At 33.9% G+C, this 18,465-nt stretch overlaps 5 protein-coding genes across 7 annotated transcripts in view; 2 read left to right on the top strand and 3 right to left on the bottom strand.

The window, feature by feature from the left end:
- LOC138135596 (serine protease inhibitor 3/4-like) overlaps positions 1 to 343 on the top strand; it is a 10,684-nt gene extending 10,341 nt beyond the window's left edge. Inside the window, exon 5 of the mRNA XM_069054361.1 lies at positions 133 to 343. Coding sequence (XP_068910462.1) covers positions 133 to 269 — 137 coding nt within the window. The 3' untranslated portion in view covers positions 270 to 343. The remainder of the gene's footprint in view (positions 1 to 132) is intronic.
- On the bottom strand, positions 201 to 9,228 carry LOC138135597 (uncharacterized). 3 transcript variants are annotated; one of them, XR_011161022.1, is made up of 5 exons: positions 9,079 to 9,228; positions 1,199 to 1,345; positions 1,028 to 1,151; positions 749 to 845; positions 201 to 627 (listed from the first exon to the last, which is right to left on the bottom strand). XR_011161022.1 is itself a non-coding variant. In XM_069054367.1 (5 exons), coding segments are annotated over exons 1-5 (438 nt in total). In that variant the 5' UTR covers positions 1,467 to 1,800; the 3' UTR covers positions 201 to 626. The 3 variants fall into 3 exon arrangements, 2 of the variants coding, with proteins under 2 accessions (XP_068910468.1, XP_068910467.1); XM_069054367.1 differs by lacking the exon at positions 9,079 to 9,228 and adding an exon at positions 1,398 to 1,800; XM_069054366.1 differs by lacking the exon at positions 9,079 to 9,228 and adding an exon at positions 1,398 to 1,800 and having other exon boundaries at positions 201 to 845.
- Positions 6,669 to 16,388, top strand: LOC138135586 (nose resistant to fluoxetine protein 6-like). The gene is made up of 12 exons (XM_069054347.1): positions 6,669 to 6,904; positions 6,957 to 7,159; positions 9,833 to 10,020; positions 11,115 to 11,218; positions 11,269 to 11,465; positions 11,517 to 11,677; positions 14,679 to 14,847; positions 14,902 to 15,095; positions 15,148 to 15,277; positions 15,390 to 15,579; positions 15,646 to 15,788; positions 16,123 to 16,388. The coding sequence occupies exons 1-12, from the start codon at positions 6,703 to 6,705 to the stop codon at positions 16,300 to 16,302; spliced, it is 2,061 nt and encodes a 686-aa protein (XP_068910448.1). The 5' UTR covers positions 6,669 to 6,702; the 3' UTR covers positions 16,303 to 16,388.
- On the bottom strand, positions 11,673 to 13,780 carry atms (RNA polymerase II-associated factor 1-like protein antimeros). The gene is made up of 5 exons (XM_069054354.1): positions 13,555 to 13,780; positions 13,407 to 13,499; positions 12,778 to 13,350; positions 12,287 to 12,720; positions 11,673 to 12,230 (listed from the first exon to the last, which is right to left on the bottom strand). Exons 1-5 carry the CDS (start codon positions 13,620 to 13,622, stop codon positions 11,836 to 11,838), a joined length of 1,563 nt encoding a protein of 520 aa, XP_068910455.1. The 5' UTR covers positions 13,623 to 13,780; the 3' UTR covers positions 11,673 to 11,835.
- On the bottom strand, positions 16,321 to 18,465 carry LOC138135590 (apyrase-like). Its single transcript, XM_069054352.1, has 9 exons — positions 18,326 to 18,465; positions 18,024 to 18,240; positions 17,773 to 17,970; positions 17,523 to 17,727; positions 17,277 to 17,474; positions 17,071 to 17,228; positions 16,929 to 17,019; positions 16,729 to 16,875; positions 16,321 to 16,675 (listed from the first exon to the last, which is right to left on the bottom strand). Exons 1-9 carry the CDS (start codon positions 18,463 to 18,465, stop codon positions 16,386 to 16,388), a joined length of 1,644 nt encoding a protein of 547 aa, XP_068910453.1. The 3' UTR covers positions 16,321 to 16,385.

Here is an 18,465-nt window from a genome sequence, read left to right as displayed (position 1 = left end):
TATGTTCATCATAAATCCATTTATGTGTAAATAACCACCATCAATTTCAAACTTCCTACTTTCGTCTTTCTTTAGCTTTCTCTAAGCCACTTAATTCTGGAAATTGTTCCTAAAACCTTCGTAATTCTTCAGTTATAGGTGTGGACAGAATTGGCTTCTTTGGACCTCCTTACGTATTCTACTTTGACGTTGACCATCCGTTTTTATTTTACATAGTTCTTAAAGAAAATCTCATATTATTTAGCGGTCGCGTAACAAACCCACATTGATTGTAAAACATGATTGTTTTATTTTTGTCACAGAGTTTAGAAAACAGTGCTATAATAATAAATTGTAAAATATATTTTGATTTTATTAGGTTTGTAATTAATGTACAATAAATTACCATTCATTCACAAACAGGTACTAAGCACACAAGAAGCAAGAAGTCTTTTATGCATAATGAATAAAGTGAAGTAAAATATCTTGAACGAGAAATTTTCAATACTCCGACATTCTGAATTTAAGATTGGCACAGATTTATTAAACAGATATTGTTGTGCCACTGTTTCATTATAACATTTATTTACCATACGGCATTGTGTCCTCCACTTTATTTTTCATTATTAATAGATACTTAGATTTGTTCTGAAAAAAAACTGTTAATTCGAAAGTTTCATACGGAGTGGACAAAGGTGTATTGGGGGTTTTTCAGATTAAAACTGAACAATGCTAAAAACTATTGTATTTTTTCTTATTTGTTGCTTACCAGATCGGTGACAAATTTTCATCTTCCATTGCCTGCTTGTGCTCATAGAGCACCTGGTACGCGGCATAAATACAGAACCAAAATAGGAACAATGCTCCTGAAAAAATAATTAGTTTTCACCTAGCAATACTAGTAATTTTTTTTGTAGTTGTCTAGAGCCAATAAATTCTTGTGTATGATAGATAATAGCATTTAACGTGTTGATTTGGCAATAATAATAAAACATAATTACCAATGATGGTAATAAAGCGATAGAGTAAATTTAAAGAAGCAACTTACCAACGATGACGAAGACTATAATAAAAGTAACATTGGAGGTTGTCCCAATTTCGACGTGTATTACAGCCGAGAACAAACTCAAAAAGCTGAGGAAAGCACAGAGAAAGGCATATTTTTGGTTGTTCTGAAAATATCTGTTGGCAAAAGAGAATTTGATCATGATCGTTTTACCTTGATCACTGAGACTAGCAGAAGTACACTGAGAACGAGATTGCACGTCGCGAACACTATCGACAGTTTGAAAAAATCTTCCCTTGCTTGTTCACTTCCATGTTTGAGTTTTAAAGTGCACATGACGATTCCACAAATACCGAAAATCTGTCAACACAAAATTTGTACGATAAAGCGATTAGTAAATAAACAAACTTACAAAATTGATGACGACCAAAATAAACCAACCAATTCGTAGATTGAATATCGAATGCATGTATTGTGCCATTTTTTTAAAACTACTTCAACTATTTGTGATAGCGAAATATCCCGACCAATGTCGGGTGAAAGTGTGCCAGCAGGGATTCGGGAATAACGTAGTTCAATAGACGCCAGACGTCTTGGAGCCACAGCACTTGTTTATTGTGTTGCCGAATTTTCATCTCTATAAAATTTTGCCATTTTGCGCGTTCTCCACGGGATTAATTTTATGATTTCCGATGAGATTAAAGATGAACGAGGTGAACAGACCAAAAACTAGGAGCTACTTCGATTAAATAATATGTTTATATATGCTGCAAGTATTGCAAGGTAGGTATGTGTATTGCTTGTTAGTCACACACAAGAAGTAAGAGAAGAGAGAGAGCAGAACTTGCTGTGTGAATGGTGAGGTAAAAACACTGACACATTAAAGGGTTAGTCACATCGTTTAAAATATAATTAAGAAATCATAAATTAACTATTAGTGGGGTGGTGTTGAATGAATTCAAATCTTCAAAGGAAGGATCTAAACCGGCACCTCCACCAAAATGTGATTCCGTTAAAATATACAAAGTGTTACCATAACATGGTGACCAATTTAAAAAAAATCAGTTGAATGTTATATTGATCTAATTATAACATTTAGTAAAAGGTAACAAAAAAAAAGAGACCGCACGACAGAAGTGAAAACTTCTCTGATGCTCGTTACTGATTTAAAGTAATATGTACCTATTCTATAAAAAATATATCATTATGGATGACTTGGAGGAATAAGGAGCAAGGCATAAATAATTAATATTATTTAAATCCAATGCTGTTTTTAAATAAACATCAAAAATCTGTATTTTTCAATAGAAACTGCAAATACGTCCGCTTTTAGAGGTACACTCTGGCAAAATTTGTGAGGTTAGGTTTGGATATTTAAGTTTTATTTTCTTGACGATGATATTGAACACAACATAAGTTTTCGTAGCAATACCCTGCATTATGATAATTTGTCCATTTTCTTCTTCACATTTTGCTACACAAATTTTTCCAATAGATGAATTGTTGAAGCCATATAATTGAGAATTACGTATAAAATCCTACATTCATCTGTAAACTTACAATATTTGTCGTGTCTTTATCAAAACTATACAGGGTATTTCACGAGTGATAATGAGCCTAACGGAATAATAAATTCAACCCAAAATACATTTTCAAAAAAAAGCCGGACATTTTAATTTGAGTAGCCAGCTTTTTTCGGAATTATAGTATGGGTTGCATTTTAAATTACGTCAGGCTCATTATCACTCGTGAAATATCCTGTATACAGGGTGTGTCGTAAGTCGCGGACAGCCTTTTAAACACGGGTTCAGTGATGCCTACCAAGTGATATAAGCATGTTTCCAAATGGTTTTCGGACATTTTTCCTCAAACTTTAACATCAAAGAAGAAGACTAATTTTAACATACTTATCGCTACAACCACTAGGAGTTGTTCTTAACTTATTTTTGATTCGTTTCGAACACCTATTTTGTTTATAACACAGATAATTTCAGTTATGATAGGTTCTTATTCTAACATTTGAAAGCTCACTGTGTCTCAACGAATTTAGATAAAATAAAACTAACAACCGTAGTGGATACTCGAAAGTGAATACTTCCAAGTTCCAAGCGCGTATCCGCGACTTTTGACACAGCCTGTATATATACAGTTACTTCTGCAGCTCTGCACTGAGGTCAGTCAGGTCACAACACAACGTACAGTTAATTTCAAAATTATAGAGTACACCTAATTTTCTACAGTGTAAAATGCACTTACATTTTTTGTCAAAGATCAATGTCAATTTTGACGAACAAAATGCCTAATCTAACCGAATACGTGAAAGTGGTCATTCTTTCCAAATTAGAAGGGTGGTCGATCCGGAGGGTAGCCCAATATTATAACATCGCGAAGAGCACCGTGTAGAGAGGATAAAACAAACAATATTATGGTGCTCTAAAATATCAGCGACATTTATGTTGTCAAACGGACCTAAACTATATAAAAATATGACGTTCAAATTTCAAAAAGGCATCTTCACATGTGGAAAAAAACTGTAATAAATGGACTTCTTGATTTTTGAGGTGTGCTCGATAATTTTGAAATTAACTGTACAATGAAAATTTAAAATTGACAAGTGACACACATTTGATTGTTTTTTGCTGGCTCCGCTAAAAAACTCGACTCCCTTGATTTTAGCTTGCCGTGTCGTGGTGCGAACGAGTTTCCGATTTTAGCTTGTGTTGCGAACGATTTTACCGTGTCGCATGAAACTAATTCACTGCCCAGGAATAAAATGTAGGTATGTGGCGCGCCTAAAGAAGTTTTCACTTCAAAAAGTGAAACAGATCGTAAAGTAGACGTTTCCATTGCAGGTGTTACATAATTCCAGCAAATTTCAAGAAGGAGAAGGATATATTTTCTAAAACAACTGGGCCAGATTCGAATGAGATTAAATCATATGATTTTGTTTTAACTGTTGGACTTGCAAAAATGTGTGCAAAATAAAAATCATTTGGGCTTTAGCGATTGAGATAATTTAAAGTTAAATTTGAGTGGAACCATAATTTGGAAAAGATCTTTTGGTCATCAAAGAGAAAGGAACCTGTGACGAGTATGGGCACCTCTACAAATTTACGATTCACTGGGCCTCCATTTGAGGAATTTTTTGTTGCTGTGGGCTAGTGACATGGACATTATGTAACTAACTGATTGTTTTGCTAATCTACATAAGAGTCAATCGAACAAGTGGTTTGCCAGTTAGGATAAACAAAGAAATTTACTTTCTATTATTTATTTTCGATAGGTTTTCTTTAAAATTGTTTACATTCTTGGGTAAAGCCTTTTTAAATTATTATACATATTACTGATTCTGTTGTTTTCAAGTCACTAAAAAATTTTCTTCTTCTTCTTCGATAAGAGTTTTTAATTTTAAACAGTTACATTGCCAATAATACTCCGTTTTAGTTACTGCCAGTACATTACGTGAATAGACAGCACATATGACAGTTGTAAATGTTTTTCAGGAGATTAAATATTTATATTGTGCAAACCTTCACGCACGTTGAGCTCTGAAGTAAATTAATGCGAACAACGTTTTGATTACGATTACATCGTACTTGGACACATAATAATTAGAGCATTCTGTGGCCTACATTACATTATGTAATTCCTGTTTTTTAATCTTTTGTATAACAGAATCAGTTGATCTTCTCGAGCGTTATTGGAAAAAAGGGCAACAAATTATATACCGGTTTATTGAAACAGAACAATAAATGATGGGCTACTTTTAAAGTGAAAGTTTATTAAATATATTTAAAAGTCGGATAATATATGGTAAATTGATGTCTATCATAAAGATAGCATTAAATAAAATATTTCTTGTATAAATACATATAAGAAAGTGTAAAAACTGCAGACAATAAAATCAAATAGAGTGCCGCAGACCGGTTGCAACATTACTAATGCTGCACTGACCTATACCTCGTATGAGGTAGGGATTTGTGGCTGGCCTTAGTAGAAATAAAATACATGTTTCCTGAATATTTCATCAAGATTTACTGATGTTTACTGGGTATTTATTTATGGCAACCAGCATAATTACACAAAATATACAGGGTGTCTCAAAATTCGCGAATTCCGAATTCAGAGCGTTGTAGGGGATCACTTCAGTAGTCCAAATATGGAAATAAAAAAAAATCGGGACCCCCCCCACAAAGATACATTGGTCTGAAGGTGCACTTTTGAACTGCGTTTTCTTCAAATACAGGCTGAAAAGTTCAGTGTTTATTGTTATTTATGGTGGAAAATAATAACGTAATACAGTTTTTTGAAAAATAGCTTTACTTTGGAGTAAAAAAATCTTAAATTTTTGTAATTTTTCTTAAAAATGAAACAGCAACGTAGCTAGAATAGTATTTTGTCACTGTGGATATGAAGGCTGCTATGTATTGAACAAAATTAAAGTGCTTATATCTTCTTCAGGAAGAGCGAATTTTTTTTTTTCTAAGTATTTTTGGAGCTCCACTGGGTCCTTCCCTACCACGCTCTGAATTCGGAATTCGCCAATTTTGAAACACCCTGTATATTTCCTCTATTTGTTCATTCACTCATATTTTTTTACTCTTTTATTTATATGATACGAACCAGATGGTGTCTTAATTTTATAATTCTGTAGGTAACAATTACGAGGAAAATGATTAATTGCTTGATAATTATAAAAAGAAAACATGTTTAAAAGTCTACCAGAGATAAGATGTCCCGGTGAAAGTGAATTTTTAAGGTGATGAAGAAAAACCTTTGTGCTGATCAAAAAATGTTATGATTTTTTTCTGGTATTGAAGAATGTATAGTTTTAATTCAAGGACTTATAAAAAATCACTTTGATTTGTACCTATGATCGATGGTATTTGTTTTGCACGCCACTAGTTACATATTTTATAGATATGTCGAAGTATGAATGTTATTTGGCACATTGTAAAATCTTGTTTAAAATTATTTTTAGTAACATGAATTATACATTTACTTGTTTAGTAATTCAATGGACTTGCATTTTTTAAAAAGAATTGCCAAACTGATTAAAACAACTGCACAACAGTTATTTTCAATTCAAAAGTTATTAATGTTTCCGTGTTACAATTTTCAAACATTTCATAATTTAATTTAAGACCTTAGGCTCTTGGTACAAAGAAGCCATCGATTCATTAATTCATTCAAAATCTAAGATCCTTTTCGAGAGGATTTCCCTTGCCATTCAACGTGGAAACGCTGCAAGCATTCAGGGAACTTTACCAGAGTCCACATTACGAGTATTATCGGAAATTTTTGTATTGTAAAACAAAAATATTATGTACTTCATAAATTTTCAAAATAATTTCTATTAAAATAAAATTAAAAGTCTGCAATATAATCATCAGGTTATCAAAAAATAATAGTGTAATAGCACGTTTGTGTGAGATTGGGACAGTCTGTATTCATTACACATGGTTCAATGCAACAATACCAAGATGTTGCCACAAACTTGCAACACGTTAATTTATACCGAAATTAAAAATAAAGACTATTATATCACTGAATTTTATAAATATTTAAGATACTCCACTAACCTATCGCCCGTCTATCTGCATTCGTTACATAAGTCATAATTACGCTGCCTAAAATTTTAAATTGCGTTTCGACACAATCTGCTTTCCACGCCATATAAACGAGAACCCATTCCGCGTTTGACCAGTTTTGCCAAAATGTTCAAAATTTATGTTTGGTGCGTTACGTTAGTGCCGTGCGTTCTATGTACGATTCCAGTAGAACCAAAATTGTTGTCAATATGGAGGGACTTTCCGATAAAAATACTGATGAACACTACTTCGTTGCAACCGGAATGTGGAAAAGCCTACCGGAATTTTGTACAGCTTATAGACCAAAATGACTTGAATGCATTGAAAAGTGAGTTCTTGTCAAAATTTGGGACCTAATTACGATGACAATTTTTATGCAGTGTTAGATGCAACGGCCAAGTTGCCGTCTGGATTGCTACAGGGTAACATTATTCAGTACGGCAATTTTGACGAATGTATGGAAGTAGAAACGGCCCAGTATTGTCTTGTTGAAGTGGACGTAGAGCCCTTGTGGCAAAAACCATATTCGAAGTTTAAGGATTTGGTCCATTCGTTTTACTTCTTTAAGGAGGAATTTACCGATGTAAGTTGATTCTTTGTGTAACAAACCTCTAAAAGAACAAGAGTTGTTTTCTTTTTGTAATCCAGTTACTAAACACCGATTTTTCTAAAATAATGATCTAAACAAATCATTTTCCTTTCTATTCTACTCTTGCATTAAAATTGTATCTGCAGGTGAAGCAGACTCTGCTTGTCTCTCTCGTACACGCTGTACAGTTAGGTGTTTTTCACTTTAATAAACATTTGATCGTGCTACTTTTGAAACTTGTTCTTATGCAGCGAACTAAGTTGGACACTGCCTGTAGCACTTTTATTTTTTAGCTAGTAGTGACATTGAGTGGAATGTTGATGTATGTAGATTTTGGTTACATAAACGAATGCAAGAAAATTTGTTAGGTTATGGGTGTTGAAATGCAATAAAAAAACATAAATATCCAAACCAAAACGTAAAAAGAGTATAATATGTATTATATTTACAATAAAAATATAGCAAAACCTATTAACACAATTTAAAATACATACATATCAATTAGAGAATGTCAACAACTCGACAAATTGTTTTTTTTTTTGTGATTTATTATTTTATTTTTATCTTGTTACTGTTAAACTCGTTACGTTAAACCATAAAACATGGACGTAAAAATGTTATTAACAAATGTCGATATTGAATTTTTTCACGTAACGTGCAGGCAAATTATGTAACCCAGACAAATGAATAACTACCCAGACACTGATAAGATGCAAAACTTACGAACAATGAAAATGAAAGGTAAGTAGCTGGTGTTCAAAAAAGTGGGTTTTCTGTAGCAAAAACGAAAATTACTGATTATTTGTTATGTAAATATGAATATTATCGATTGTGCAAAAACTTATGTAAAATTGTAAGTGATAATCTTACATTGAGTTTCTAAAGATGTGACCTAGATTTATCTAGTAAAACCATTTTAGAAACGTTGTTCCCAGTGTAAAGTCCTTTTACTTCGTGGAAAGAGAGAATAATAAATTATAACGTGTCAGATAAGAGTTACGTGAAAATTTACCTTTAAAACGTTGCGTTTAAAAAGGTTGTTGTGTGTTTAAATGGTGGCCATCTATTAAAGCGTTCTTTTCCAAAAAATACAACTGTTATTTAGATATATGTATAAAAAATAACATTTCGAAAAAACTCGAAAAGGTCTATTTTATTTTTCAGAAGGAAACATTTTTCGGTGATTCTCATTTCTCCACCTTTTTTCGTTTCCGCGGAATGACGCCATTTAAAAACTACCCACCATTTTTTCACAGATTTGGATAGATTATTAAATTCCTTTCGATGGCTATTACCATATATGACCTTATTTGATGATTCCTGAGTGAAAACAAAGTGAAAAACGGCACGTTTGCGAGTGCGAGTAAATTTGCGGGCCGAGGCGCTAGCCGAGGCTTGAAAAATGTAAGTACTCGCAAAACCGTTTCTTGTTTTAATACTCCTAACTGGTACTAGGGACTTTTTTGTGTTGGTAACCCTTAAACATTTAAATTTTAAATTCAACATCGTTCTGTTTCCTGACGTGTATTAAATTTAATTAATTTGTTTATTTGACATTTTCCTGAAACATTTGGTATAATGGATACACCAGCCGACATGCAAGAAGTCGCTCAAAACGTAATTTTCATTAATTAATTTTAGTTAAATATTGCTTCTTTGTAACTTGTACGTTATTGTAAATAGAAAAACATTTAACGAGCCATGCACAGAATTGGCATTGATGCTTGACACCACAGAACTTGATAGAATCTGATAATACGTGCCAACCGAAACCGATGACAACTCAAAATCCCTACCTTTTGCCGTACTAGGCCGGCAAGTCATGTTTTTCTGGACGATTTCGAGATCTACAAATTACCAAATTCCGGCCGGAGGCACAAAAAGCAAATTACGATTCGAAAAAACGTACCTACCTACTATTCCGGCGTTCTCCCTTTTCTTGTCATTTCACAAAAATTGTGTGTAGTTTACCTAACCTATATTGTCATTATGATTGACGTTTGCAAATTCAAATTTGAAACAACAGGTGAAGTCAGGTTATTCTTTACAGCATACCTACGTGAACGTAAGTGGAATAACAGTTGTGGACGAAATTTTTTGTCCGCCATTGTACAGAGATTTTCGCGACTGGTGCAATAGCAACGCCCCCAGAGGTTGGAAATGATTTCATTTCTGACCAATTACGCCTCATTACTGACTCTTTTTTGCTAAGTAGGTATTACTAACCGGTTGAAGTGTAGGCGTGGAATCGCTCACTTTCCAACCTTTAAGGGTTCGAAAAGCTAGGTAGGGTTACCAACTAATTGTGAACAAAACACTTTAATAATTACAGTATTATCTAATAGGAGTAGAAAATTGTAAATTTACGTTAAAAAATTACATTAATCTTTCAATCACAGTTATGCAACTATTAAACATATTAATTGAAGAAGACAGCGGTTTCGTCTCAAAAGCTAACTCGATTACACAAGATTTTCTCTTGATTATACGAAATATCTGATCAATATCCATGAAGTGAGAAGTGACTTGCTAAAAAATTAGAATAAATTCTACAGAATTATTAGAATGAATTAAAATAAATAATAGTCTGATTTACTTTTAGTTGAGTTGATTATTCCTATTCCAAAATTTTACTGTATTAATTATTATCCAATTTTATCCTTTTAGCCTGCCCATAGAATCCCTGGCTTTACCATGGCTCGTTGGGGATTTTGTATTCCACGTGAATGTTCACCAGAAGATTTAAAAAATTCATTAGAAGAAAATTATGGTGTTCGAACACAAATTCGGCCAGGCATGTGTCAAAAAGCCGTAAAAGACGTCCAGCCTTTAACAACTGGAGATTATGTAGCTAGGTATCTCGGTTTTATTAAAATCGAATAAAAATTAAAACAACAACTTAAAATGTCCTCATCGTGACACTTCTCGAACTTGTTTTACTTTTTTTGACATGATTTCAATATTTATAAAATAACTCTTTCATAAAAACATCCATTTATGAAGATTTTCGACCAATCCCCCTTAATTATTATTTAATTGTTTCATTAAAATTCATTTTAATTAAATCCACATTTAAAACACTAATAAAAACACGAAAAAAGAAAATAAATTATCATAATTATTATTGTTAATGGAACACGATATATACAGGGCGTATCTGAAATAGGTATGTGTGTTAATTTTAACACGTAGCAGAGCTTGTTAAATGAAACGTTTTTTATATTAAATAAGCCCTCAAAAGTACAGTGGCGGCCATTAATTTGGAAACACCAAGATTTTTCTATTGAAAATTGTTTGTCACTTTGACAATGTTATTGACATATCAATTTCGGCTGTGACAGTCTGTTGAATGCGCTCAACGATGACATGGGTGACATGAGTTCATGACATAACGTTTACACTATCAAATATTAGAAATATCCAATAAACTAGATTAGACCGGTGTTTCCAAATTAATGGCCGCCACTGTACCTACCCTCGCCTGTGGCTAAAGGCGAAAATTTTTTGTTGTGATAGAAACGGAACCTTGTCAAGAGTTACATTGTTATAGAGAAAATTAAATAATTAAAATAAAAATTCTCAGAGACTAATTAATCACACAGAATGGCTCGTGCGGTAAAAATTGGGGGGCCAAAAATCTTGGAAAACTTGCGAATTTTACAAAATGCTATAGAGAAAAATTTCATAAGTTGGCGAGTTCTTCCACTGGTTAAAATTAACACACGTATTTCAGATACACCCTGTACATGTATAATGGTCGGTTTAATAAAATATTACTTATTATTAGACTGTACGCTGTACGCAATTAAGGATATTGTGTATCTGACACACATTTCCAGAGTTATTAGTCAAATCGATGATAACATTTAAAGTAATTGTCTACTACTTGACCTGTTTACTGTTTTCCATTTATACAGTAGAGCTGTACTTTATGTATTTTATGTTTTAGAATATTTTTCGCTACCATCTTGTCAGCGGTCGTTGCTGCTAGTTTTTTAGACTATTGTACTCAATACGTTTCCGACAAAAAGCGTATTACAAAAATAAATAATGGTAAAGGAAAGCGTTGCACATATTTTTTTCACTACTATGTTTGTTTTTAGGTGTACTGTTAAAACTACTGTTGAGTTTTTCTTTACAACGAAACTGGGCAAAATTTTTGGAAATCAAAGAAAACGATAACAATCAGGTAGCTGGTCTGCACGGGATGCGTTTTCTAGCTGCATTTGCTTTACTCATGTCGCATAAAAGTATCTCTTTATTTTACAATCCGTACATGAACAGGACACCCACAATTACTGTAATATATTATGTCACCGACACGCAACTGATTACAATAGTATAATTGCAGAGACTGAGTAAACCCTGGACGATATTAGCAAGAAACGCAATCGTGTACACAGACGTATTCATGTTTTTGAGTGGATTTCTCAATGCGAATGCTTTGTTGTCTGACTTAAACAATGGAAAAACTATGAAATTCGGGGACAAATTAATCAACAGGATATTCAGGTATTGTTTAAACCATATTTATTCAAATATTTACACCAATAACTGTCATACTAGCAGTACTAGTATGACCATGACAGTCTTATATTAATAAAACATGACAAAAGCAATAAACCAATACGCAAAATGTGTAAAGCCAAATACATTTTTTGTCTTCGCATCTATTCGCTGTCAGATTTACCTCCTGATCCTGAACCAGACTCTGATCCAGATCTAGAAGCTGACCTTGATCGAGATCCAGATCTGGACCTCGATTGCGACTTACTGCGCGACCTCGATCTGGATTTCGATCTAGATGGCGATCGCGATTTAGAACCAGATCTAGATCTTGACGGTGACTTAGATGGTGATCTGGAACCTGATGCGGAGCGCGAACGTGATCCTGAACGCGATCTCGACGCTGATTTGGATCTGGATCTTGATTTGGAGCGGGACTTTGATCGAGATCTAGATCTCGACGGTGATTTGGACCTAGATCTGGATTTAGATCTTGATCGTGATGGGGATCTGGATCTTGACGGCGATTTTGATCGTGAAGATTCTGCGTCGCTCTCTTCTAAAACATAAAAAAAAAGATAGTGGGTTGATTTATTGGGATTATTTAGTGTTTACTTTCGATCTCGTGTTGTTCTTCAGTTTGTTCAATTTCCATTTCTTCGTCTTCGTCACCTGTCGGTTCCAGTTGCTTCTCGCGGTATCTTTGCATTCTAAATTCGTTCGCGTCCATTGGTCTGTGTTTGACAATAAGGCGGGTATTGCTGGCCGGTTGACCAACTTTCTGCCGACGTTTACTCAACCGGACACGGGTTTCTAGCTCATTGTAATAAGCCCCATCTGGTCTTACAACGAAGAAATAGTTTTCTTCGTATCCTTTGCTTGCTTTACTCTTCACATTCCAATTGTACTCTCTAGCCATTTTGTATTCATATTCTTCATCATCTTGATAAGGAATTTCATTGGCGAAATCTTCTCGTCGCTTACCTAGTGTCTCTTCGGTCGGTAAGAAGTAGGCTACAAATTGTTCGCCACTTTCGTCCATCACACCTCTAAAAAAAAAAAAATGCATATTACATAAACCGGAAATTACATTTTCAATATTTTACCTAATCATGGCCTGAGACATTTCTTCAATCTGCGCCGGCACTTGTTTTCCAACCGGCGCCGGATCCGAGTCGAAAATAACTTGAGCGCACGGATATTTCCACAGATTAAAATCAGGAAATACCGGTAATACTTCAACGGCAGTAATATTTGGCTTGCTGTAATGCTTTTCAATAGGCGTCAAAGAGTCACTGAATGTTTTTTCAATCGCTTTAATCTGTGAATCCCGGTCCATGTATAGAGTTTCATTCTTCAAATTTTTCTTAATACTATAACCAACTTTCGCCTCAACTTTATCCATAGTTTGGGGTTGAAATCGCGTTTGCTCTGTTGAAATATATTCAGTACGACGCAGCCACGAGACTGATCTAGCATGATGTCTAGATCGTTTTGAATCTTGTGGGGTTAAAATATCTTCTTCTAAGAGTTTTTCATCAGCTGGATCTAACAGAGCCCCAGGTTCTACAGCATAAATGTCTTTGTTAATTAAATCAATTCCAACACCTAAATCATGTTCTGTGAGCACTTCATATCTGTAATTTCGCTCTAATGATGTCGGATTGAACTGAATAAATCTAACAAAAAAACCATAGGTCAAGCGGTGCAAAATTGTTTACATGTTTATGTTCACCTTGAAGAGTCGAATGGGTAGGAAATAAACTTCAAATCGAACGGTATATCCGGTAACGTGTTGCAATATTTTACTCTGCATATTAGGTCTGATCTGAAATGAAACAGTTTGCTAGTTTTTTGTCAATTATACAAACGGTTTTGCTTACTTTTTTTCTACAGGTTTAACAGGTCGCTTTTCTTGTGTGGTCGTGCCGTTTTGTATTGTCGGAGGCATTGTAATGTATTTAATAAAAATGCTTCACTCACAACTGATGTATTTAAACAAACGCACGATTTGTAAAAGACAATTTATAAACACAGCTTCAACAAATTAAATAACTTAACCTCAAAAATGTGTGCACATGCGCACTATGAAATCAACGACTAAAGAATTGACACGCAGAATAATTTTAACCTAGGCAACCAACAATACTGATGTTTTATTTTTGAATATAAGTTAAACCAAAATTATTAGGTATTCAATTACTTATTTATTAATTATTTAATTAACACGTTAGCTGCGATACGGACTCATGACTTATGTGTGCCGTACGACGTTACATTGCAGTGTGGCATCTAAAATAAGATCTCTTTCGTAGGTGCTAAACAGGTGCTAAGTGTCTTTATTTTATACCGGGTGTTATGGAAGTCAACGCAATAAATTTAACCACAAATAGGACTCGTTAAAATAATAGTGCCATAAAGAGCCCGAACGAATTAAATACAACGGTTTTTTGTTCGACGAGTCCCTTAAAGGGTCGAAATCGCCTAAAATCTTTAAAATTAGATTGACATTTCGCTTTGACAAGTTGTGACATTTATCAAAATCTATTCACGAAGAACAAAATTCTCAAATTCTGACAGTATCGACCAAAATAGCTATTTTTAAATCATATTTTCCGTAAATTCTTCAAAACAGGGTTAAAATTATGTAATTATAATTTGAACTCTACAATTCATACCCGCTGATGTGTTTACACATCCATTGATTACGAAGCACGGAAAAAAAATACTCGATTAAAATACTCCAAAGAAAAACAATGAAAAAAAAATAGAACAGTGGTCGTTTTTTCTTCAAAAAACTGGAGTTTTTATCACACAAAAACATTTTCACTCACTCTTTCGTTTCAATTGATGATTATTATTATCCCATGAACGAAATGTTGAATTAGGGGTTAAAAAAATGTAAACAAAAATATTCGATTAAAAAAAATTAATATGTAAAAAATGTTTATTTTAAAGAGTTCCATTGGTGTTCTATAGTGTTTGATAAATAAAATTTGAATTGCAGAATTTTGCCCAATGTAGTTGCTCTAATTCTTTTCTGCACGTATATTCTGCCGTCATGGGGAGCTGGGCCTTTGTGGCCGACTGTCATCGACCATCATTCGGTACTGTGTAAACAATACATGTGGAGGAATATATTTTTCGTACATAATTATTTTGGATTTGAAAATATGGTAGATAATCAAAAATGATGAAAAAGCGATTTTGCTTCAACTTCTTGATTTCAGTGTCTGACACATACACACCAGCTAGGAATCGATATGCAATTGTTTTTGATAACTCCCATTTTAATTCACTTAATCTGGACGTCAAAAACAATCGGATTTCTTGTTTTGGGTTTTTTGGCAGCAGCTTCATCAGTTCTAAGATTTTGGGTGGCGTATCAACATGAATTAACCAGTGTGGTATACTTTGGAATTCCGTAAGCGAAAAAAATTGTTACAGAATGACATCCATGATGATTTTATTTCCAGAATTTCAAAAATGTTTGCAGTTGCTAATCTGTCTTATATCTTGCCAACCCATCGAGCAACTATTTATTTAATAGGAGTTGCCTGCGCCTATTTTCTAAAATATTCGAATCCTAATCCATCATTCACCAAGGTATACAATACATTTCATTTATCTATTTAAATTACATTTTTTCACCTTTTTATCTCTCTTATAATACATATTAACTTATCTTTTTCACGGTCATGTTTCACAAATTGTGCAGATTAAAGTGGCATTCCTCTGGTGCTTCTTTTTGTCGTGTTTTCTCGGAAGCTGGATATGGCCTTACCATATGGTCCAAAAAAATTACATTTACAATAAAGTAGAGGCCTCAATTAATGCCGCTTTGTATCCAATTTTCTTTGGAGTGAGCATATCATTTGGAGTGTATACTTTTAATAGAAACCTTTCAGGTAACAAAAACACTAATTGGAGTATAAATAAAAATGCGATAGATATCATTTCATATTTGTTTTTAGGATGGTTTGGAAAAATGTTTGATTGGAAATATTTCCAAATAGCTACAAAAGTAGCCTACGCCTTGTATTTGGTGCAATTTCCAGTTTTCTTTTATAACGTAGGATTGACAAAACATGTTGATGAATATCAATCCTATTATCAGGTAAATAAAACATATAATATTTTTTACCAGTTAATTGATAAAATATTATTCTTTTTTGTTAAAGATGTCACTGATTTGTAATGTATTTATTATACAGTGCGACTTTGAAGCCTGGAACTAATTCAATAAAATCTAAATTGTCGAATTCTATAAGAAATTCTTGTGGAGCTCTATTTTTTACAACTTCTTTTTTTCAGCTGATTGTCATATTTCCATCGTTTTTTTTTTCACACTTTCCAAAAACTTCAATACTTTCGATTTTATCTAATTGATTCCAGATTTTTCACTCACACTGTACATTGTAATATCTATGTTTCAACACATTTATTATCAGTTACAGATTTTTGAAACTGTAGCTATCATTCTGTGTTCATTACTCCTAGTCTTTTCAATTGAAATGCCGTTCCAAAATATTAAAAGAGCAATATTTGATGACAGAAGTCATCACAAAACGAAAGTAACAGCAGAGATTAATCGACCAACATTGATCCAAAGAAAATTCAAGGCAGGTTGAAGAAAAACACTTGTGATGTAACTAGTAGATGTAACGATATTTTTATATATGTAATTTATTTCTAAAATACATTATACAAATCTTTATTTTGTTATTTGAATTCTACCTTCCACAACCGCTGCCAACGGAGATTCCTTGCTCAAATATTTTACGTAAACATTTGAATCCAAGTCACCAACTTTCTTGTTCTTTATGTATTTTTTAAACAACGGGTTAAAACCGGTGTCTGTTAGAAATGTTGGCAACAAAACTCGATAATATTCTTCGAGAACTGCATCTTCATAAGTTGGGACGACACATTCCCTGCATCGAACTTTCAGTGATTGAACTCGTTGACCTTCAGGATGGCTAATGTTAAACACGACGTCTAGACCTAAGACGGATGTAAATGTGATTTTCTTCAATACTGACGTTATTAAAATTTACCAGACACTTGAAACAAATGAGGAAATTTTAAATGATTGTCGTTCATACAACTTTCCAGAATTTCTATGATATGTTTGCCCTTGATTTCACATAAATTAATTGTGTCTTGAAACGGAAACGTAGCGATGAGTTGATTGAAACTGATGTCTTCAACAAAAACAATACAACAAATGATTAAAACTTACTACGCTGCTACGTACTCCCTTTGTCCATGCCAGCTCTCATTCCTCCAGCGTGAATCATGGCTACTGAGGAATAAGTCCACGAACCTTCTTCAGCCTTATCGATATACTAAAACGAAAGGTTAAGGGGAGGACATCAAAAAGTAATGAATAACCGTACAGAAGACACCATCGCGTCTGTCGCAAAATTTCCCAGAGGACATTCTTCTTCTCTGCAGGGTTGTTTTGGCATCGTAAACATACTACTTCCGACGATTTTACTACCTTCTAAATCTACAGCTTTCTTCCAAACCGACAAATCAGCATCGATGTCTTCATCTGTAACATCGAGGGTTGGTACAAATTTTAAACCAAACATATTTATACCTGTGGGAATTTTGGGACCCAGAAATATTGGTGCTCCGTTCCAGTCTACTACGTTACCAGAATCGTCAAAAAACACAGTAAGATTACCGAGATATTTCGTATAAGCAGACGCTTGTACCACTAAAACTTGATTTCCGTTTTGATTTGTCACAACAGTTGGATAAGGTCCTGACGGCTTGTCAGGACCAGGAACTGGACCTAAATTAATACAGTTACAGTCGAGACCAAGGAGTGCAACCTACCTACTTCCTGTGTATAAGAAAGTATCTGTGTGTCCACCAACTACCATACTAATTTTCCCAACAGATTTTCGTGCCATCTCCAGATCTGCTTCGTACCCGCAATGCGAAAGAACAATGTTGGTGAAGACTTCATTTTCTAATCTCTTAGCTTCAGCGTTTACAGATTCTATCTCGTTTCTGAAGATCAAGTTTTCTGTATGAGAAGTGAGCTAAAACTGAATACTGAATTCTGGAACCACACGACAAAGTCTTACATTGGTTTCTGTCAAAAGTACTCCAATGATACCAATTTTCTTTCCTCCTTTCTCTACAACAACACTCTTTCTGTACAAGTTTTGCAGACGTGGTTCTTTACTGTCGTCGATATTTGAAACAACAACTGGAGCTTTGATGTGGTTCAGGAAGGGTACAAGACCGGCGATTCCATCATCGAATTCGTGATTTCCCAATGTCTGAAATGTATCTATTTCAAAACCTTGTACGATGGTAGTGTTGGGCAAATTACAAGTGCGTCGAACGACAATTTGTTTAAAAAGTGTTGAGTAACATTCCACTTGTGGACTATGTACCATAAAGTCCCTTGAAAATTGTCACCTGCATTTAATAAGAGTGAATTGGGGTTATTTTGTTGTAACAGCTTGATCGTCGAGTACAATCTGGAGAATCCTCCAATACAGTTGCTTCCCTCGCATGTGGTTGATTGATTATCAATAGGTTCGTATCTAGAAGTTGTGGTTTAATAAAAACAAGTTGGGAAGAAGATCTTGACTGGTTTCTTTTTATAAAAATGTAAGATTTGATACTTACCTAGCATGGAAGTCGTTAAAATGGATTAATGTCAAATTGTACTGACCTGAGCGAACATGTTTAAAAACCGCGATTGTGACTATTACAAGAAGAGTAAAAACAACGAGTTTCATGTTTATGTGAGTACAGAGTTGCGACAT

The sequence above is a fragment of the Tenebrio molitor genome, chromosome 7 (assembly GCF_963966145.1).
Source record: "Tenebrio molitor chromosome 7, icTenMoli1.1, whole genome shotgun sequence".
NCBI lineage: Eukaryota > Metazoa > Arthropoda > Insecta > Coleoptera > Tenebrionidae > Tenebrio > Tenebrio molitor.
This window is presented reverse-complemented; position numbering and strand designations above follow the sequence as displayed.